We start from the raw sequence: 23117 nt of genomic DNA, 5'->3' as shown, positions 1-23117 counted from the left end.
TATGATGGAATTATTTCTCTGTCATCCTAAGGTAAGATTTTACCAAAATTTATACTTTGGTCACATTCATCCAAAGATTTTTTTTTTAAGATTTTTTTATTTATTTGACAGAGAGAGAGAAAAAGAGAGAGATCACAAGTGGGCAGAGAGGCAGGCAGAGGGGGAGGGGGAAGTAGGCTCCCTGCAGAGCAGAGCGCTGGATGCGGGGCTCCATCCCAGGACCCTGAGATCATGACCTGAGCCAAAGGCAGAGGCTTAATCCACTGAGCCACCCAGGTGCCCCCCAAAGATCTTTTTATTTTAGAATCCTCAATCTGTACTTATAATGAGTACACTTGAACAAAATACTCATGTCAAAAAATATTCCTATATCTGTTAGTCAAGTAGATTCTTCAAGAATTCTGGGTTCTAGCTAGCCTTGTCTAGCATTTTTTGTTTCCATCGATTAAAAAAAAAACTTTCTGTGTCCAGTCATATCTCCTTAGGGTGCTCTTGGCTAGAACTGTTCTCGGACTCTCCTTGTTTTTGATTATCTTGACAATTTTGAGAAGTACTGGTCAGGTATTTCGTAGTATTTCTGAAGTTTCTCTAGTGAGCAGGTAGGAATGATGTGTTATTGAGGGAAAGACCATAGAGAGGCATTTGCACCCTGGGTTTTGTGTGGGCACATGTTTACAGACCAGCTGGGTCATTCAACCGACTTGTGACCAATCATTCTTCTATTTGACCCCACCTTCACACCCACCAGGGGAAGGGATGCCGCCTGTCCTCAAGCTTCTGGGGGGGTTCTGCGGTGTCAGTCTACTTGCTTCATGGCTTTCTGCCTGCCGGCGTGCGATTCCCCTTTCTCTGGTGCGCTGAGCTGGTTCCACTGTTCTGTCAGCTTTCCAGCCTGGATTATGATGTTGCTTAATCCCCTCTTCTCCTCCCGTTATCTTTGTGGGTTTATACCTTCTCTTGACCCTTTCACTGTCATTTTAGTGGGAGGGAGTGAAAGCTAATGCCAGTGTTCAGCCCACCAACTGCAACCAGCAGTGTTCCCCGTCCCCCTTTCCAAGGCTGCGATTTGACCTCCCTGCCTGTGAAGTAGGTAGGGCCCGCGTTTGTCAAGTCATGGCTGATATGGCTCCAGTTATGGGAGAAGACCTTCTGCTCCAAATCTGTCTCCCGGTACCTGTCTCAGCCAGGACCTCCGTCCCAGCTCCCTGCCCTTGGTGATCTCCGCCTTGGGGCTTTGAAGACCCATACTTATGGAGAAGGGAGAGGGAGACTCAACATTCTGAGCTAGCGGCCTCAGAGGAAGGACACGTCTGGAGAAATGACACCAATGTGGGATGGCAGGGAAGGGGCAAAGAGAGTAAGTAGCCCATTGTCTACTCCCTATTGGCACAGCCACTCTCGTATCCCCAACAAGCAGGGTCTTGTTTGCAGCAAGCCTTCTAGGGAAATGACCGCAGCAGTGAAGTTCAGGGTTATAGTGGAGAAATTGAATGGTTGGTCATTGAATGGAATCACCCCCTCTGCCCATCCTCTAGTAATCTTGTGCTTATCCTTTTCACTCTACCCAGAGTACCTTCTCCCTGAGAGTCCTACTCAGCGTCCTCACTTACAGCCTGTATTGTATCCAAAGGACTCCCGAGTTGTATCTCTGGCCACAGTCTCCTTCCTGCTCTAGCTGAGTGGCGATGGTTTGCCAGGTGTAGTAGCTAGGTGTGTTCTGTGCCATGCTGGCCCTTTCTAGATCCAGGCCCATCATTTGTTTGGGTTTCTGAAGGGTTCCTCCAAGTTCCTGGTTCACATACATATTGTCTTCTTTCTGAGACTGTTATGTATTTATTTATTAGCTTTTAAATGTCTTTGCTATAGTTCTTTAAGTCTTCGAGCTGCCAGGGTTGGGGAGGGGCAAGACAGCTGTGTGACTTGAAACTTGAGAGGACACCTATCTCCTCTCCTGGGGTTCATTTTTGAAGAGCCTCAGGGTATTCCTTCAGCCCCTAAGCTGTCTTAAGATGAGTCAAAGTCTGCTTTCTTTGGAGAGGGCGGTTTCCCAGCCTCTTACGACAGCACAGTTTAGGGTCTCACAAACATGTGCGAGTTTTTCTTAGAGTTTATTTTAACCTCCATTTTTTTCTCCTGCATCATTAGCTCATCTCTCAGTAGGGTTAAAAACAGCTTCCCAGCTCTCTGGTTTCCCCGTTGGAAAATACGCAGGAGGTTTTGTCCCCATGGGAAGGATGGGATGAAAATCTGGTTCCTAGGATGACTCCACATCCATTTCACCGATGACAGGGGGTTATGCAATGTTCTCACTGTCGCCAGGCCTGTACCAGTACATCTGCGCTGCCTGTGGGAGACAGCCCACACGCCCCGTCCTGTGAGTAAAGCCACTCAGCATCAGCAGGGATGTCCTCATTTGGGGGCTGCAGTCAGGGGAGCCCAGAGGTTAGGAGCAGCGGGGAGTGCCTGCCTTCCAATCTGACTCTCCCAACGCACCTGCTGTGAGACTTCGGGCAAGTTACTCAACCTCTCCATGCCCCAGTTTCCTTCTCTGTAGACCAGTAAGTGCTGGTCGTAATAGCACGTGTCTCTTGGGTTTTCGTGATGATGAAATGAATGAACAAGTGAAAAGGGCTCAGAATAGTGCCTGGTGCTCGGGAGGTTCCCTGCAGCTGTGCCCCTACTCTCTGCACCGCCTGTGCGTCCCAAGATAGAGCCTCCTTTCCGGTCAGACCACGCCCCTACTTGTTTCCCTTCCAACTCTCATCTGTACTGTGGGGTCTTCAAGGGCTAGATGACATCCCTCTCTTCCTTCTCCTTTCTCCCTTCCTCCATCTCCCATCCTCAATGATAACTACTGTGTATTGAATGTTTGCTATGGGCTGGCTACTTTTCAAGTGTTATATTTTTAAAAAAATTTTTTAAATCTTTTTAAAGATTTTATTTATTTATTTGACAGAGAGATCACAAGTAGGCAGAGAGGCAGGCAGAGAGCGAAGGGGAAGCAGGTTCCCTACTGAGCAAAGAGCCCGATTCAGGCTCGATCCCAGGACCCTGGGATCATGACATGAGCCAAAGGCAGAAGCTTAACCCACTGAGCCACTGAGGCACCCCTCAAGTGTTATGTTTTCAAAACTCACTATAATCCTAAAAGACTGGTAATACTGTCCTGTTTTGGAGATGAAGGAGCAAGGCTTGGAGAGGCCAAGTAAGCAGTTGCACCGGGTGGCCGCGCTGAGAGGTCCACATGACTTTCACCTCCACGGCACGCTTTTTCCCTGTTTCACCCAAAATTCACTCTCAGCCACCCCCACCTCCAAAGCCATGGAACCTCTCTCCTTGTTGTGAATGAGATCACTCACGATGCATTTGGGTACAAGTGATAGGAGCCCCAACTCAAGGTGGCTTAAACTAGAAAGAAAATGTGTGGTTCACAGAAATGGAATGTCTAGAGGAAAGGCAGACTTCAAGCAAAGGGTGGGTCCTGGAGCTCATCAATGTCCCCAGGGACCCACTTTGCCTTGTTCTCCTGCCCCATCATCTCCCACGGTCCTGACCTCATCCTTACACGAGCTCTCACAAGGCTTAAGGATGGCTGTCGGCAGCAAGCCGGTTCTTACCGCTAGATTTCCCCCAGATCCTGAGCCGAGGATGTAAGATTAAGTAGTTTATTTGGGACATGATCCCAGGAAACACGAGCAGGAAAATGGCAAACTGACTTGGGAAGGGAAATAGCCCATCAAGGGTTATCTAGACAATTAGAGGACTGGAGTGCAAGGCCACTGAGGAATTTTAGGGAACAGTGTTGAACCATGTATCACTTTATCCCGCCCATTGACCCTGGTACTTCTGGCCTGCACCGGGAGTAGGCCCAGTAAGCTCCAGCAGCCAGAAAAAGCCTCAGACCAAAAAACAAGACCAAACCAAACAAAAAAGCCAGAGCCACCAATTGGCAATGGGATGGGGGCTCTGGGGAGAGTGCTGAGTGTGTCTGTTATCCCAACTATGTGTCTCCTCTGTCCTGCCCGCTGGGAGAGGGAGCCGTCCTTCCCACAGCTGGCTGCCCATAGTCCTGGGGTGCACTGAGGTTTGTCCCATCCCATGCCCACATACCAACTGAAAGTTGTGTCCAGGAGAATGCTCAGTCCTGATTGCCTTTGTGCTCAGTTACTGCCCACCCAGCCACCTATCACCGTGGGAAGAGATGGGGTCGTGCTCCTTGGCTGGGGTGAACGTAGGCCTCCCCCTAGCGCTGGGGTGGGGCCAGTCCTGCCAGAACGGAATGGCAGCTGTTCTGGAATGCTGGGAGAGCGGGGAGGATGCTGGGAAGCAAACAGCAAAGTTCATCACGTACAATATTCTCTGGAACAAAAGGAATGGAACGGAAATACAGCTTCCGAGAGAGGACTACAGGAACCAGCAACCTCAGGGCTGGGAGAGGGCTAGGGTGTCAGCTCGTAGAATCTACGAGCTCTGCTCCTTGTCGGTCCTCAACGTGATAGTCAATCTCAACCCACATTCCTCCAACACCAGGGTGCCCGCTCCTCACCCAGCAACCCGCCCTTGTCCTGAAGCCATCTCTAACCGCTAGAAGTCTCTCATCACAACGGGTGGGAATCTTCCTGTGTCCTCTCTGGGGCTCCCAGGACATCTGCTTCATCTGCTCCTAATCTGAATCCCACAGGGATGTGTAAACAGGGCTTGCATTTCCCCCAGGACTTCCCTGGAGCGCGCTGACCACCGCCAGGCCTGTCGTCTCTCACATCATGGCCACGGAAGGGCCCCGACGTCTGGAGTAAGGGGCCGGGGGCGGTCCTCGGGCGGGCATCTCAGAGATGCTGGAGCTTTGGATGGACTTCTCCGGAAGTATCGGCCAGTCTCCAGGCCAGCTGCAGTTTACTGCCCAGAAGCCAATCAAATGGTCTCAGTCACAGGGAGGAGCCCCGGTTCCCTCACGGGTGTGTTTACTTGGAGGATGTGACCTCCCAGACACACAAACACTCCGCCTGCCTCCCACGGGAGCTCTGGAGTGCCCGGCGATGGCCACATGCCCTGTGGCCTAGTCCTGAGGTCCCGGCTGCCCCCGTCTGGTCGCGTTCAACGAGGCCCCACACCCAGCCCCAACCCGGACCTCTCCTCGCTTCAGGGGTCTGCACAGCGGGAAGCAGTACCCAGCAACGGGAAGAATCCAAGCCGGAGCCTGAAGTCCGCCAGTGCCTCCTGCTCCACCGGGATAAGGGACTTTGCCCCTCAGAGCCTCAGTTTCGCTTATCTGAAAACAGGGAAAGGAACACAACCGGGGAACTGTTGTGGGAAAGTGCGAGCGCCCGTACGCCAGGTTCTTAACAGATGTGTGTCTTAGGGAGCTTTAGTGCTGAAAGCTTCCCTCGAGGCTCCCCAGATCATCAGGGTTGGGTTGAGATGGTTATTAATCTTTTGTTCTGATAACCCTGCAACTTGGAAGGCACCAGATGGTAACTCTTCTATCACAGAAACTTTCTCGAACTCCTGCCTTCCTCCAAGACACACTCACATAATGATCAGTTAGGGCAGTGGTCCTACCCCGTCCCTAGCCTCCAACTTTTATGAACCCTCTAGAAGACACCTGCAGTTCTAACTTCACTCCCACTTCTTGGGAACTGTCCTGACCCCGTTCATGTGCCTATAGAAGGAGCACCTCGCCATTTCCCAGGGTTCTATTGACCTCCTGACCTTCTCCATGGTCTGAGCTGGGCTAACCAGGGTTCTGCTCTGGGACTTATCATGTTGAAAGTGGAAGCATCTTTCTTTCTTGAAGGCGTGTAGATCTGGAGCTGCTGGAAGCCACACGGAGAGCACCGCGTTGCAGTGAGAGAACAAAGCTGACACACAGAGAGCAGCAGAGACAAAAGACACAGCGTGACCGAGTCTCCGGCGCAGGGGCTCTTCTGCTCTGCCTGTCACACTGCTTAGAGAAGACAGAAGGAGCGTCCCACTTCCCCCAGCCTCTTCTGAGGTCCAACTGATGGGATTGTGGGTGGACTTTTGACCCTGGAGGAATCAATCTAGAAGGTGGACTGAACCAACTAGATTGTGTCTCCTAGAACTGGAGTATAGATGGTCAGGGTCCGATGTTAGCCGTGCTGAGCTCTGGAGGTAAACAGAACCTTTGAAGGGCAGTCCTGAGGACTCTTACATAAGCCGTGGGGAAGCTTGGGGCTGTGCTCCAAGGGAGGCTGGGAGGGAAACTACCCTGGGTCCTGAGAGTTTTCCCTTCCTGTTTTCACTCCTCCAGAGTCCAGCCCTGCCACCCCTCAGGTAGCGTGAGCTATTCCTGGATCTCTCTGGCAAATTTTCCCTCTTGCTCAAGCTACTTTGAGAAGGCTCCTGTTCCATGGCCCCCTCCCAGCAGCCCCGCTGTCCTCTTCCTTCAACACAGCCCGGAATGGAGGCAACAAGCAAGGGTCCGCATTCGCCCTATGGGAGCACTGGAGAATGAGTCCCCGCAGGATCTGGGGAGGCACACTCAGTCTTTTTTAAAAAATTGAGATATAACCCACAAACATAAATTCATCTTTTTAAGGTATACAATTCAGTGGCTTCTTAGTGTAGTCAGGCATGTGCGAACATCACCCTTCTGTAGTTCCAGGCCACTGTCATCACTGGAAAAGAAACTCTACACACATTAACAAGCACTCCCCATCCTCGCCCTTGCTCTCTCCAGCTCCTGGCTACCTGTAAACTGCTTTCCCCATATTTATCCATTCGCCTATTCTGGACGTTTTGTATTAATGAAATCACGCAGGCGTATGGCTTTTTGCGCTCAGAAGAATGTTTCAAGCTTTATGTTGTAGCATGCTTCATACCTTCATTCCTTTCCATGGCTCAGTGATCTTCACATTTTGCTTATCCATTCATCAGCTGATGGACATTTGGGTTGTTTGCACCTTTGGGCTACTGGGAAGAGGACCGCTGTGAACATGTGTGGACAAGTGTTTGTCAGAGTCCCTGTTCTCAGGTCTCTGCGGCATCTGCCTAGGATCGCCGGGTCATATGGTAACTCTGTGTTTACGTCTTTGAGGAGCCGCCAAACTGTTTTCTACAGCAGCTGCACCATTTTCCATTCCCACCCCCAGTTTCTCCACATCCTTACCAATGCTGGTTATTTTCCTTTTTCAAAAAACAGCCATCCTAAGCTGGTGTGAAGTGGGAGCTCACTGTGGTTTTGATTTGCATTTCCCCAATGACTAATGATGTGAAGCATCTTCTCATGTGCTCGTTGGCCTTTGTAGGTCTTCTTTGGAGAAATATCTTTTCATTTTTTCTTTTTAAGAGAGAGAGAGAGTGTGAGCAGTGTGGAGGAGGGATATAGGGGGAGGGGAGAGAGAGAATCTTAAACAGATTCCCCATTGAATGCAGAGCCTGATGCAGGGCTCGATCTCACCACCTTGAGATCCTGGTCTGAGCTCAAATCAAGCGTCTGATGCTTAACCAACCAATCACCCAGGTGCCCCTGGAGAAATTTCCATTCAGATCCTTAGCCCATTTTTTTAAATGGTCATTTGTCTTTTTATTAATAGGCGACAATAGTTCTTCATATGTTCTACATATGGGTTCCTAATCAGATATATGTGTTGTAAATGTTTCCTCCCATTCTGTGGGTTGCCCTTTCACTCTCTTTATGGTATCCTTTAAAGCACAAAAATCTTAATTTTGGTGGAGTCCGATTTATCCATTCTTTTCTTCTGATGCTTTTGGTGGCATATCGAAGATATAATCAGTCTTCAACCTTAAGTTCAGATTCTTTCCATCTGTGTAGTTCTGAATTCTGCCTGAGGTTTGTAAATGGCTTTTCTATTACTAGCATCTTGAACAAGTCTATGTGTCTCAGATTACAAATTCCCAGGGCAGTGACCAATTCTGAAAAACAAGTTTACACTGTGCCATTAGTTAAAGCTTTAATGATGACGACGATAATGATCCAGAGGCCAGTAGGTCCTCCCTCGGGTCGAACCTCCTCTGGCAGAACAAATCCATTTCCCCTTCACAGGTACAGAGGATGACTTTGACGTGAAGACTCCAGAGAAGGGAGGGGGGCGGCTCCTGGACACCATGGAGGGGGTCAGGAGCGGCTGACCTGCTTGGAGCATGCCCACCAGTAAAAAAGAATTTCCGCTAAGCCTGGCTTTGCACCAAACCAGGGGCAGCGGTTTGTACAGGGAGGATGATGGGGGCTGGGAGCTGGCATTGCCTCTCCCTCTGCGAGAGAATAAACTGTGTTCCCCGAGCAAAATCAAGTCTCCAGCGCCGTCAGCTCAGGCTAAGGACAATAACACGTGTGAGGCAGGCAGATGCAGGGAATGGAAGATGGGGGCTGCTCAGCTCCTAGGCTCCAGAGACTCTGTGGCGGTACCTCCTTCTGGTCAGCTGACTTACAGCTGACCCCTGGGGGACTCTTGGGATCTTCCTAGGCCATGCCCGGGCAAACCAGTCCTGAGCAGTGCATGGGGACCACAACTGACTAGCCTCAGATTCCAAGCTGCCCACGCCCATGGGCTTTGGCAGGACTCACTAGCACATTCCAATCCGGCATCATTTAGAAAGCGCCTACCAAGCGCCTGTGCCAGGTCCCAAGGGCTCCCTGTCTTGGACCTCGACTCCCTCCCTGGTGTGTTGTGGGTATTTGGGTTGGTGTTTGGGTCAAGAGTCCCAAGATCCTGCTAAACTCAGAGGCCATGGAAAGAAGCCGGGTTTGGGTATTAGAACAGTTTCTACATTGGATCACCACTTAATCCAAGTATACTTTGGGGTAAATCATTTGACACCTCTGTGTGTCTCTCCCACACCTGGGAAATGATGTGACTGCTATCCCAGGGTGGCCGTGGGAAGAGATGAGGTGGGGTCTGTAAGTGTCTAATGTCTGATGGGATGGGCTTGATAAGTTGTAATCATTGCAGAGCCAAATTTTAGTCCGATGGTTCTCTAATCTCTTCTTTAATCTCCCACATTGGCACCTTAGCCCAGATATCTTTCCCGAAGACTTGAATATCCAATTAGCCCAAGGCCTACCCACCTTTTCACCTAGGGCCTTAGGATGTCCCAAACTCAGCCCACCCCTTCTGGGTTCCTCATCCCTCCCTAAAAACTTGCTTCTCCTCTATCCCCATGTTTGCAGTCTCAGTAAGGCCTGACCGTGAAGCCAATGACCCAAGCCAGAGAGCTGGGTGATTTCCGAGAGCTTTGCTCTTGCAGGTTCCCCGTACCCCACCAAACCTCTTTGACAACTCCCGATTGCATCCTTCCGCTCTCGCTCATGGCCCATGCAATTAAAGCTTTAATGATGACTGGGATAATGACCAAAAGCAGATACTTAGTACTAAGTCTTAGTGAATGAATTAACTCCTGTCTGGTTTCCTGTCTGCCAGGCCCTCCCCTCCAGTTTCTGCTCCACACTGTAGCCAGGGCAGGCCTCCAGAAGCAACCCGCCATTGCCAAGACCAAACGTTTAGTGACTTCAGACTGTGCAATGGGGTGAAGTTCTCCAGCAGCCCCTGATGGCCCAGGCCAGTCCAGAGAAGGCAGATGATGAATGAAACTGTCCTGGGAATTTCTCACCCAGGTGAGACAGCAGGGCCGATGGGACGAGAATGATGTCTATAAGGGTGATTGACAAACTGTGCCAAGACATGGAAGGAAGTGGAGGAAAAAAAGGGAAAAGGGTTTAAAAAAAAAAAAGGGAAAAGGGAAAAAAAAAGAGAAGCTGGGCTATCACCCAGTCAGCCAGCATGAAAGCAGTTACGGTCAAAGAGTGAGGTTTGCATTCTCGCCATCAGAGGTGGGGTGGCTCAGGGTAACATGGCCAGAGTATGGCTGGTGGTGGTGGGGAAAGTATGGGGACCAGAGGGCAGTGGTGGTGATGGTCCCTGCAGATGAAGCGGTCAAGGAACTGAAAGCTAGGGTGGCGATGGGTCAGCATGTAATCGATTGTCCACTTTTGCAAGGGAAAGGAGGCTTTCTGGATCTACAGTGTACAGAGGAGTAACAGGCATGGGTCTGGATTGTCCTGAGCAAACTGAGGCCTGTGATCATTCTGAGGCCCAGCTGCAGGTCGATGGCAGCCCACAGGACGGGGAAGATGACATCTTTAGGGACCGATGGGGCACGCAGGCAGCTGAGCACAGAGTGAGGCAAGGTGGCATGACCAATGCCAGGAAGTTCACCAAGCAGGGGCTTTAAAGAGGCGGAAGAGCCTGGGTGGGAAGCTCGGCTGGGGACAGGGGAGGACACAGGCACCACCTCCAGACCTGGGGGAGAATAAGACTTGCTCCACCTCCTACATGAGTCATACTGTTTTGGACTTTCTCAAGCATTTTTTTTCAGTCTCGTAACTTTCTTGAAAATTATCTGCTACATTTTCCTTTCAGAAAATGAAACCAAGGCAGAATGCGATGTAGGTGATTGACCGAAGGCAAACTGAGGAAAGCTCTGAACTAGGGTTGCCAGATACGGTGAAGGAACGTGAGGAGGCCAGAGCGGCCATATGCGTCCCAGAGCCTTGTTGGTGGCCCGGGAGGCTGGGAAGGCAGGGCCAGGCCTGAGTATGGCTGAGAGAAGAGTATCAGGCTGAGGAGGGGGAACCAGCGTGGGGAAAGGACTCAACACCAGCCAGGTCAGCTTCGGGACAGGCGCATCCGCGGGGTAAGTGAGAGTGCTTTCTGCTTGGACTGTGCACACTTGCTCACAATCCGATTGAGCCATAGACTCCACAAACAGTGCTCACATCTGTTATTTTAATTGGATCTCCTCAGGTTTAGGTAGTAGGCACAGCATAGATCCCAGTGCCAAAGGCGCCGATGAGAACACTAAGGTTCCGGGAGGTTTTGCCAAGGCTCTGGAGTTGGGGCCCACGAAGGAAGGGATCTTCGGGAAGGACGTCAGCTCTTGTAGGGTGGGTAGGGGAGCTGTGGCAAACCCTAAAACTCACCTGGAAGGCCCAGGGAGCATATTGCCTTCTTTCCGAGCCAGTGGGGCATAGAGGAGGGGAATCAGCCTGAGAGAGCTTTCACTGGGGAGGGAGGGAGATGCAGGGAGAAGAAAAATGACCAAAGCTCGAGATCTCCTAGTAAATCATTAGCCTTTGCCAGAATACAGAAGCTGTGCACTGTTATTACAAAATACTGAAATGCTATGAAATACAGCCCAAGTGAAAGACAATCAAGCAAAATAAAAGAACAAAGATAAAAGGAATAAAGGTGTCAAACCATCTGATAAAGGTTCAGGAGAGCTGAGCTCCCACAGGGCTGGGGACAGAAGTAGGCTCAAGGGCAGAGCCTTTGGCTACCGGCCGGGGAGCCCAGGGGCAGCAGCTCTCCTCATTCTCACTCAATGACCTTATGGCATCCCTTATCTCTTTTGGAGGGGGGTGAGTGAGGTAGCGGTTCATAAGGACAGCTGTACAAATGTGCTCAGGGAGACCCGCAAGCTCATTTCCAGGTGTGAGAAGTCACTGAGGGCTGCCCTAGGTGCTGGGGTCGGTGCATTGACCCAGCAACAGGAAATGATGTCCTACTGTGTGCCAGGCAGCATACCGAGTGCTGGGCAAGGCCCCTGTCTTCAGGGGGCTGACATCCTGGTTTGGAGATGGGTGGAGTGGGGGGTGGACACAGTCAGTACCTAAGTGAACAGATACACGAGCAGGGAGGCAAGGTTTGAAGTGAAGCCCATATGAAGTGTGAAGCCAGGCACAGAACTGGGGCTGAGCGGTCCAGACAGCGGAGTCAGCTCACACCAAAGCCCTAAGGGGCCAGCAAGCTGAGGATGTTAGAAGAACAGAAAGAAGGCCAGCGTCTAAAAGAGAAGGTTAGATGAGACGGAAGGCAGTCCTGCAGGGCCTGTGGGAAGGATAATGACTCTGGGCTTGGTTTGAGCAGGTAGAAGCTGTAGGAGGAGTTTGAACAGCACTGGAGTGGCATCTGATGATGTTTTAAAACAACAGCTTCAGTAATACATGTTGAGGACATTGTGCTAAATGGAATAAGCCCGGCTCAGAAGGACACTTATTACTTGATACCACTTACATGAGGAACCCAGCATAGGCAAACTCACAGAAGGAGAGTGGAACCATGGTTGCCAGGGGCTAAGAGGAGGAGGAAATGGATACAACGTTTCAGGGATACAAGATGAGTAAGTCCTCGAGATCTAGCATACAGCTGAGTGCCCACAGTTCACTATATTGTGTTGTACACTTAAAAATTTGTGAAGAGTGAGTATCTTACGTTAAGTGTGCCTATCTCACACACACATACACACACACGGAAAGAAAGAAATACAAGTTATGTCATGACCAGCTACACTAAGTATGTATATAAACATATGTTTTTTGAACACATCAAAATCAAACAAAGGTGTCCCAAAACAATAGCTATTTGGAGCCATGTATTCTGATAGTCCCAATTCTTCTATTTCATTAAAACGAAAATCAGGTCATGACCCACTAAATTGATTTCACACCCAGTAATTGGTTGTAACCTACAGGTCACACAGCTTTTAAGATTTTTTTTTTTTTTTGACAGAGAAAGATCACAAGTAGGCAGAGGCAGGAAGAGAGAGAGAGAGAGAAGCAGGCTCCCCGCCGAGCAAAGAGCCAGACGCGGGGCTCAATCCCAGGACCCCAAGATCATGACCTGAGCCGAAGGCAGCAGCTCAACCCACCGAGCCACCCAGGCGCCCCTACACAGCTTTTAAAACATTGCTCTGGCCCTCGGGTGTAAAACTGTTGTGGGAGGCGTGGGGGGAAGCAGGAGGAGCGGCAGGAAGACCGGCGAGGAGGGTGCTGCACAAATCCAGACACAAAAGGATAGAGGATTGGATTGGGATGTTGGCGGTGAAGACAGAGGCAGATGGGCAGACATGGGATATATTTTAGAAGCAGCATGGACAGGACTTATTAATGAATTAGATGTAAAGGGAGAGAGAGGGAGGAATTAGTAATGACTTAGTTTTTGGCTTGGGTTGCTGGGGAACAGCAGTGCTGATTACTGACATGGGTTACCATGGGGAGGGAGCAGATTTGCAGGTAATCAAGAGTTCTGTTTGGGCGGTGTCAATTTCAGCACAATTTCACTCCTCTTAATTATTCCGCTCCAGGCTTAGCATCAGCTCCTGAGAAAGCACACAACAGGTAGAAAGCAACCCATGGTGAAACATTGAGGCAAAACAAAAAACTTAGTTAATAGCTACTCAGAGCTTCCTCTCTGCCCGGCAGTGTTAGGAGCATTATGCATATTCATTGAATTCTCAGGATAATGCAATGGAATAGGGGCTAGTACTGTCTTCATCTTATGGAAGAGGCACAGAGAGGTACTTTCCTTGTCCTTAGTCACATAGCAAATACCGGCCTGAGTGGAGATTTAAACCAATTCTGCCTGACTGCAGAAGGTAGCTCTTGTCAAGGAAAGAGGTACTCAAGCTTTTGGAGAAGGATGACTCTTGACTTGGAAAGATGTCACATTATCTTGCAGAGTTGAAAAACAAAAACAGGATTCAGACAGTAAATGGTTGATGCAGTTTTTAATCTGGTTTTATCTTAAAAGATAAAGATAAAAGACTAGATAGAGAAAAGACTAGAATGATGTACATCACAACGTTAACACCGGTTATCATTGGCTAGTGGGATCACAGGTGGCTTAAATTTTTGACAATGACAACATACGGCTATTGTAAAAGAATTTCATTTAAAAATAGGGAAAATGAGATCGTGCTCTGTGTATCTAGAAAGTTTACAGTAACACAGACCAACAGGACAAGTGTGGTGTATGTTGGTGGTGAAAGACTTCAGAAGACCTGGACTCCCATCTCCGTACCACCTACGACTCACTGTGTGGCCTTGGGCAAATCCCAAGCCCTCTCTGGACCTCAGAGGGGGATTTGGGAAGTGCCTAGGAACAGTGGCATCCTAGTTAATATTTAACAACTAGCTTTCCAAAAACAAATCCTTGATTTTAACATTCACTGATTTCCATGGTATTAATACTCCCACCAGTTTCAAGGTCATATTCAGGTGACTAATGTATCCTGGAAAGAGATGCGTAGCCACACACCATTACATAGCATTTCCACCATGAAATACAACACAGCATTTCCACCCTGAAAACACAGTGCTGTTGTTATCAAGAGCATAGGTCACAGTAAAGCATAATAAAATAATTAGGACTTGATGTGTTTTCAGTATTTATTATCTTTGTGTTCAAAGTAATTTAATTGTAATCTTATATAATTAAATGTTTAATAATAGTGGTGTTTAACAACGGGCTTACAAAAGCTGTAAACACGTACAGTCTGCTCTAGCGAGCGCGTGTGAGCCCACTCTAGTTCCACCATTGCCCCGGAGCCTTTCGAGCTCTGACAGACAGAAGATCCAAGGTCGGATGGATCTTGGAGCTCATGGAGGTCACGATGGTGGGAACGGAGCTCACCCTCCACTCCTCCACCCCAAATGTTATCCGGGTCTGAATCACAGTCTCTGGAAGGAGAGGGAGGAAGAAGCCCAGGAGAGGAGGACTCTAACCAGGAAGGCAAATGGCAGGAAGGGCTGGCGGCATCCACGTTATTGTTGGAGCTGTTTTTCTCTGTCTTATCAATGGCAGAGACCAGGATAAACAATACCCTTGACTTCATATCACTTCATGAGCCAACAGGAAAACCCCCCAAGCATGGGTCTGCAAGGAGCTGGCCACTAGGGAGGGCCTGAATCCTTTCCCAGCCCTGAGCGCTCATGTTCTGCCTCCCTCTGCCTTCCACATTGCAGCTGACCACCCAGCTCTGCGGGCCTGGGGCTCCTTCTCTGCAATGGCGCGCCCTGCCAGGTCCTGCAGGCCTCAGCCAGGACCAGTGGCCTGCTGTAGGGGCCATGGCGGAAGCAAGGCCACCTTTCTGCTCCTTGGCTTCATCTCTCCTGCACCGACACCGCTCAGTCCCCACATTGTCTTCAATTTGGGAGCTTTGCAGGCCCTCTGAGGATCACTTCCCTGCAGTAGATTTGGAAACTGAGTTCCAGGGAAATCATGGAGCCTGCCACAGCGGACTGACTGCATGCATGTGGCAACATTAAAAAGTCAGAGATTGAGTGCTGGGGAGGGTGTGGACCCACGGGACCTCTTGTGCTACAGCACATTTAGGAGTATCTTGCAAACACGAACATCTACGTCTCCACAGTGCAGCAAATGCATATACTCCGGAGATGATCTTATGGATGGATGTCAGGGAGAGTCTTAGCCACATCTTGGCAAGAGCCATCAGCAGGAGAGGGGATGAAGGAGCAGCCGAGTTACAGTATGGGCTAGGATACATAGCGATCCAAATGAATGAATTACAGGGGCACGACTTTCATAGGATTAAACTTTAGCAGTACTATGGGAAGTGGAAGAAGTAAGTCACAAAGATTTCAAATAGCACGACACCATTTTGATCATGTTAAAGAACAAATCAAAGATATATTTTTAGAATACACATAGAGGAAACAGCATTTTATAAATAGGAAAGCAAGGAAAGGGTTCCAGACGGTGCTTATGTCGGGTCGGGGAGCCTGCGCCATTGGCTAGGGGTAGACCTCATGGGTATATATAAGTTATTGCCCAGGTCCTAGTTTTTATGCTGGCTGATTTGTTCGTGGGGGCTGATTACATTCATAAATAATTAATTACAAAATAATGTTACAAAGAGAGGGTTATGGTTAATGCCCTCCCATGCACCTGGGCTGAGGGAAAGGGACAAGGTTGGTACTGAACACCAGAATATGGGACAGCTGCCACCCACTAATGATTCAGGAGGCCAACTCAAAATCACAGAATCAAAAGCCACGTGATTTTCCTCTTCTCAATACTAGTTTTCAAATGGGCAAAATGAGGTTTTTGGACCAGATCATCTTCGAGTCCCTCCATGAGCGGAGCAAGAGCAGACTTTGCTACTGTGGCGAATGAGCCCCCAGTCTCAGTGGTCGAACACCAGAGAGTTTGTCCACGGTGCCCATCACAGTCCGGGAGGTTCTCTGCCCCAGATCTCTCACAGCGCTGAATCAGCCATCTGCCCTCTTCTGTCTTGGAGTCGTTCACTTCCCGCCTCCAGAATGGGAGAGACGAGCCACAGAGAAGCCACACCTCGTTGTGCTGCCTCGTTACAGACACCCTGCTTCTACTCACTGTCCGGTTGTCGAGAACAAGTCTCATGCAGTTCTCGGCTGCAAGGGAGGCTGGGAAGTGGAGGGAGGACATGGACGTTGAGCGAACAGTGACCCTTCTTGCTAGAGCCCTCCTGCGTTAATGCAATCCTCGAGTCTCTGAGCTGTTCCAGACCAGATTTGACAGTCTCCTGTCTCTGAGTCCACAAACCACAAAGGCTTGCTGAGTTTATTTACTCCTTCCTTAAGTAAACAGACGGTATGCTCTGCTCCAGTGCTGGGCCAGCCAAAGGAGCTCATAGTCCAGTGGTGTTGCCAGGCGGAAGCGGGTGGGAAGGGAGGACTGACCGTTCTGTGAAAATCGGGATGTCATGCGAACACCCCCTCGTCAAGAATGAAAGAGAGTATCAAATGAGTGGTTGTGAGGGTGAGAACCGGGGTTATGATTACAAAAGTCTTCTTCGAGAAAGTCATTTTTTCAGCTAGGTTTTGAAGGGTGAGAGAAGACTGCCAAGAGACTAACAGTGGGGGCTCTTCCTGGCAGGGGAACAGCATGTGCAAAGGCCTGAGGCAAGGAAGGCCTTGCTTGAATGGGAAAAGCTGGTCATCTCATTTTGCCAGAGGGCAGGAGACACATGGGGTATAGGAGCTAGAAGGTGGTTTGGGCTGGCAATTAGGATAGAAAGGTGGCCAACAGCCAGAGGCCCAAAGGGCCTTGGACATCATGCTCAGTGTTTGGACTTTACTCAGTGGGTGGCCATGGAAAGATTGTCTAAGCAGGCAAGAAAGGTCAAGGGGTGCCTGGAGGGTCAGGTTGAGCCCCACCCAAAGTCCCCATCAGCCAGCTTTCTCCATTCTTTGATAGGGGCAAAACAATGTAGACAGCGCTGTGCACTCAACTTCAGAGTGAGTGTTTTAATTTCCATTTTCCAAACAGATGCTTCATAAGCCTAAGTACATGGAGATTCAAGAGCCACTCCCCCATGTTCTCCACAAGAGAACAGGACCATGCTTTCATCACTGGTCCTGAGTGACCAGGTGTCTTCTTTCCAGCCCTGGAGGCCTGGGGTATCTCCACAGACTGACGTTTGCTAAGGGGCTGTTGGTAAAATGTATATAGCTCGTTTTTTGTTTGTTTGTTTGTTGTTGTTGTTGTTGCTGTATTTTAAGGAAAAGTAGGTAGGAAATTGAAAGGAGAGTCATGGCTTCCTCTAGCTCCTGTGTGAGGATGGCCCCATCTCTGCCTCGGCACTTTTCTGAAGGCTATTCCTCAGGAAGCAGTGGCCTACTAGGCCTCCTCCTATGACTTCTGGGGATCAGAGATCCAGGGCGCCCTGCCAGCTTCCCCAGGCCACACACAACAGTAGGGCAGAGAACCTGAGGCTTCTGACATCCAGGCTGGTGCCCCTCGCGCTCATGCTCATTGTCCAGCCTTGAAACCCAGCAAGCATCCTCTGAGAGCCTTCCAGTGGCCAAGGCTGTCAGAGTGTCCAATGCCCCCTTGTGTCCTGGGGTTCAAGTAATAGGGAGAAGGTTTTGCACATGAGCAAAATGTCGAGCAGAAGATAATCAATCGCCTAAGTCACAGCTGGGAAATGGACCATCTCCAAAGGCCCAGGCTCTCTCCACAGCTCAGAACCTACATGGAGCGGCTGACTGAGTTGAAGGTTCACAGATCCCCTCATCTTTTGTGGTTCTTTTATCAAGAGTCAAGAGTCTGTGGCTGGGGCCTTGAGCTGGTCAGGCTGCCTCCATGGTTTGGCTGTCAGAGCCTTGCACGAAGATGCTGAACTTGAGCTAGCAGTCATATGGCCCGGCAAGAAGAACGCCATGTCCATGAGGAAGAGGAGATAGCAAACAGTCTTCATCTTCTGAGTCCGCTCCACCCTTCACAGTGACACAGAGTGCCGTGCTGAGAAGGGGTCTGAAGTCATGTCCGGGGAAGAGTTCTGCACTCAGTGACTTCTGTCCTGGATGGGGGATGGGGCAGTGGTGTGTGCAGGGAGACTCTTTGCCATTTTGCTATCACGGTTGTAAACTGACACCTTCTGTGTCAACACACAGTCCAAAGGAACCCAATGCCTAGTCCTGGCTCGGAGAAGAGACAACACTCAGCCTTCCCAGGGTGCACTTCGCTGTTTATTCCTGGGGCATGGAGTAGAGGCAGGTTCAAGAGGGTTAAGGCTTGTAAATTACCATGCGATTGATGTGCTTTAGAGAAATAAGCAGCATCAGTTAGCACAGGGTCGCAAGGCCCCCTCTTCTTCCTCGGCTCCCGTCTGGTGCCTTTCAAGACCAAACTGAAGGCTGATGCTTGCATGAAGACTTCTGCGTGCCCTTCTTTCCAAAGTTTCTCTTGCTTCTCTGAGCTCAAAGCTCTTAATCTGAAACTCACCCAAACATCTATCAGATTGTTTGTTGTCTGGGGAACTTGAGGGACAGACCCTCCCCTCCATGCACCCTTTTCCTTTCAACCACCCCTCCAGATAAACTGGATATTTCTCTTGCTTAAATTATTAATACCACACTTCCCTTTTGAATGATGGCTTATTCAGAGTTAGCAAAGCACTGTCTTCCTATTCGTATCCTCACTTGACCAAGTCAGCCAATAGTTAAGAAAATGGAGGCTTACAGAGACGGCAGAGACTTGCCCAAGGCCCCATGGCCAGGTCTCTGCTCTCCAAATCCCATCTTTTCTCCATTGTCCCATTTTGGAAACCATGAGGTGGACAGAGTTTCCAGAAAGGGAAGGAGGCAGGGACCTAAGTCTCACCCGGGAGTATCCTCTGACCTGTGTGTCTGGAGCCATGCTACACCAGGAGACTGCCAGATGGGGACCAGTGAGGGGGAAATGAGAATGTGGGTGGATTACGAGAAGGTAGCTTAGCCATTAGGTTTCCTGGCTGAGCTCGGGCAAGTCTCTTTCCTTCTCTGGAATATGGTGTCTCCTTCTCTCTGAAGTGAAGGCTTGAGCTAAGACATCTGACATTCAAATGCAAGGCTACTTGATGTGTACATGAGGGGGACAGGGGAGGCACAGAGCTTGGGCCTGGGTGGGTCTTTTGAGCCTGGTACCCAGGCCCCTGATACCTATCTGGCCATCTGCCCCCATCGCCTCCCATCCCACAGGATATGCTGCTTCAGGGACTCTTCTGGGACGGGCTGAGGGGCTGACCTCACGGCAACCAGCTGCTACTCGGGCAAACTGCCCAGCAGTTGTTCACATTTATTGATTACTTACAGGGTACAGAGCCCATGTGTTGGGCAGGTGTGCTGTGGAAAAGAGGAGGAAGCAAAGTACAAGACCAGAGGAGCCATTCAGGTTTCAAAGGGGAGGAAAATTGGTCACCCTTCCAACCCTCCATCCAAACCTCCACCTAGCAAACATTTGGGGATTATCTATTTTCGATGCAGCAGGCCTTGTGTGGGAACTATGGGGCAGGGGTGGGTGTGGGGAGGGGGTAAAAGGGGCAGAGGCCACCAGCATGGTTGCCAGGTATGACAAGAGCCCTCACAGCATCAAATCATTGAAGAGCAGGGAGCCCCCAAGCAGATGTCTCTCTAGGCAGGTGACAGACTCAGAGTTTCAGGCTGAGAACCATGACAGAAAGGTTTTGAGTAGGTAGACCTTCTCCATGAGGCTACTTCACTACTTCCCATTTATTGGCTTATACCTTGTGGGACTTGCCCAGCCTGTGAAGCAGTGTGAATGTGCGACCCACACTGGGGGAAAATGCCAGCACTACAACGTAACAGGACTCCCTTCATCCAGAAGGAGAGTGGGGGCCAGAGAAGGAGAGTTCGGGGCTGGGCCTGGGTGCCTCAGGGTCTCCTCTGTGCTCCCCAGCTGCCTGCTTGTACAACTGGAAGATGCCCCTCTCTGGGGACACCTGGGTGGCTCAGTTGGTTAAGTGGCTGCCTTCGGCTCAGGTCATGATCCCAGCATCCTAGGATTGAGTTCCACGTCGGGCTCCTTGCTCAACAGGGAGCCTGCTTCTCCCTCTGCCTCTGCCTGCCACTCTCTCTGCCTGTGCTCACTCTCTCTGACAAAAAAAAAAAAAAAAAAAAAATGTCCCCTCTCTGAACAGCAGTTTTCTCTAAAATGTCCAGGGAAAGTCTAAATTGGTCATTTCAAATCCTATTCCCCTTCCTCCCATCTTGGAAACGTAAAGATAGTAGTAGAGTTCCAGAGATGACTCCAAATATTTCCAGGAGTTATTACATTTATTTTTTTTAAATGTGTACCTTCTGCTTAAACAAATAGACTGAACATTGATTTAAAATGTAAAGGGATAGGTCTTTGATAAAGAAACATACATTAAAATAAACCTGGGATATGCACTATCATCTGTATTAATAATCACAGATTGTTTGATAGACAAAATCTTTGACATCATCGAATGATCTGAGACAAAATCATCGAAGGGGTTCCCGGTTGGTGATATGGTGGGAAAGAGGGACACATCCCTGAAGACCATTCAGGTCCAAAACCCCACAGATGCTCTCTGTGTCGGTAGTGAGAGAAATCCTTCTGGAGGGGGTGGTGGAGAGTTGACTTTTATGGAATGTCTTCTGCTTATCAAACTCAAACTGGTCAGTTCATAACATCCCCAGAGGAAGGATGGTGACCATCCCCATTTTACAAAGGAGAAAATAGGCTTGTTCGCTGAGGTTAGGCGTCATGCGGAGGTCACTGAGCTGGAAGGTTGCCAACTTGGCACTTGAACGCCCGGTGGAATGGCTCCAGAGCCAGGGGTGCGGTGGGAGAAGTGACTAGGTCCGCTTCAAACACCTCGCCTTCAGTTAGCTGCGATGGCTTAGCGCAGGCGCGGGATGACTGACTACCCCAGACTGAGAGGGTGAAGACCCTGGGCTTCGGGGTGTGTCAGGCCAAGGAGGGGACGGGGGCGGAGGTTCCCCCCAAGCATATTTGGAGTAGCTGGGTCGTCCTGGAAGGTGGGTGACAGTCGTCTTCCCGAGCTCCCCGTGTCCCATCTGGGGTCCTGGCGGCCCGCCGAGGCACCGGGTTGGGCTGGGACTGGGGGTCTGGGCGGAGGAAAAGGCCGGCCCGGAGCAGAAATAGGAGAAGGGAGAGGGGGAGGGGGGAAGGCGAGGGAAGGAGGCGGGGAGTCCTTCCTGGGGCAGGAACCCGGGCCCCCCTCGGCGGAGCCGGCCTGCAAAGCGATTCCGCAGATGGAAGGAATTAAGTGGGAGGGGGAGGGTCCTACGGTGATAGCGAGAGGAGGGAGGGAGGGAGGCGTGTGTGTGTGTGTGCACGCGTGTGTCTGGGAGGGGAGGAGGAGAGGCAGAGAAACACATCAGACTAGACGGAAATAGAAAAGACGACACACAGACACACACACACACACACGCACGCACGCACTTAAGAGAGACAGAACTACAGAAGACGACGACGAGCCGGACAGAGACAGGGAACCAGGAGGTGTTAATCTGAAAGACAGCGGAGAGAGAATGAAAAAAGAAAAATCCGGCAAGAGAAACGAGTGAAAATGAAATAATTGCAGTGGATTTAGAAAGAACGAGAGACAGAAGAGCTCCAAGCAGAGCAAGAGCAGATTGATTAGGCCGGGGCTGTCCTGAGCTCCCGCAGGCTTCGGGAGTAGGGCGGGTTGGCAGGCGGGGGGTGGGGTTGGGCCTGGAAGGGGCCCGCCCATGGGCGGGCCAGCAGAATGCGACAAGCACAGAGGAGCCCTAATTCCCCGCTCTCCCCGCCCCACTACTCCATATTCAATGAGACGGCCAATGGAAGGCGAGGACAGTGCGTAAGGGGCGTGTCCTATTTGGAGCCCGCCCCGGGAGCGGCTGCCGAAGGGGTCAGCACTGAGGCAGATAGCGGATCGCGGGGCGGGGCGGGGCGGGCGGCGCGGAGTGGGCGGGCCCAAAAGTTTCCTGCCCAACTTTCGCTGCCTCCTTCCTCCGCCCGCGCGCGCTGCGGCTGCAGTCGGGGGGAGGCGGCGGCGGCGGCGGCGGCTGCGGGCAGAGCGGCGGGCTCAAGGCACTAGGCGATTGCCGTCGGGGCTCGGGCGGTGGGCAGTGGGCGCAGGCTCCCCGGTGCCCGCCCCTCCGCTGCGGGGGAGGGGGGCGCAAGCGGGCGGCCGGGGAGGGGCCGGCACCGCCGCCGCAAAATGAGCCTGCTGTCGGCCATCGACACGAGCGCCGCTTCGGTGTACCAGCCCGCCCAGCTACTCAACTGGGTCTACCTGTCGCTGCAGGACACGCACCAGGCGAGCGCCTTCGATGCCTTTCGGCCCGAACCTCCCGCAGGCGCCGCGCCCCCAGAACTGGCCTTCGGAAAGGGCCGCCCGGAGCAGCTGGGCTCGCCCCTGCACTCCAGCTATCTCAACAGCTTCTTCCAGCTGCAGCGCGGAGAGGTGGGTGCCCCCGCGCGCCCCCGCCCTCCGTCGACAGCGCCGGGCCTTTTCCTATCGGCCTGGCTCTTCCTGGCCTGGCCCGGCCCGGCTCGGTATTGCCCGGCCCTGCTTGGCTTGGCTTCGTTCAGCTCTGCCAAACTCGCCACCCGATGTCCCCGGGGCGCCGGGAGCGCGTTACCTCCCGGCTGAGCCCGGCTCCCAGCAGCTCAGGCGCGGGCGGGGCCCTCTTGCTCCCTCTCCCAGTTCGGAGAGCCCTGTTGAAGCGAACTGGGGGGAGCCCGAGCTGGGCGGGGGGCTCCGGATTCTCTCCAGACAGCCCGGGCACGGCCAGGGCGGAGAGCCCCTTCCAAGTGTCCTTCCCACGCCCAACCCCATCCCCCTCTTGGCCACCACTCGCTGGGACCGGGAGTGCAGATTCTGCCCTGAGCTCCTCTGCAGGGGCCTAAAATCTTTTCTCCTCCGACCTCGACCTCGGTGGTGGCTGACCCGAAGGGCACCCTGGAGAGCAGGGCTTTTCCTGCTGTTCTTACACAGGGACCCCCAGATACATCCTCCAGCTGCTTGCCCTCCCCCAG

At 51.3% G+C, this 23117-nt stretch overlaps 1 protein-coding gene across 2 annotated transcripts in view; it reads left to right on the top strand.

Annotated features, from left to right (window-relative positions):
• Positions 1 to 22105: 22105 nt before the first annotated feature.
• ZCCHC24 (zinc finger CCHC-type containing 24) overlaps positions 22106 to 23117 on the top strand; it is a 59045-nt gene continuing 58033 nt past the window's right edge. For both annotated transcript variants that reach the window (XM_046026854.1, XM_046026855.1), the window contains exon 1: positions 22106 to 22542. In XM_046026854.1, the coding sequence (XP_045882810.1) occupies positions 22297 to 22542 (246 nt within the window). In that variant the 5' untranslated portion in view covers positions 22106 to 22296. The remainder of the gene's footprint in view (positions 22543 to 23117) is intronic.

The sequence above is a fragment of the Meles meles genome, chromosome 13 (genome assembly GCF_922984935.1).
Source record: "Meles meles chromosome 13, mMelMel3.1 paternal haplotype, whole genome shotgun sequence".
NCBI lineage: Eukaryota > Metazoa > Chordata > Mammalia > Carnivora > Mustelidae > Meles > Meles meles.
This window is presented reverse-complemented; position numbering and strand designations above follow the sequence as displayed.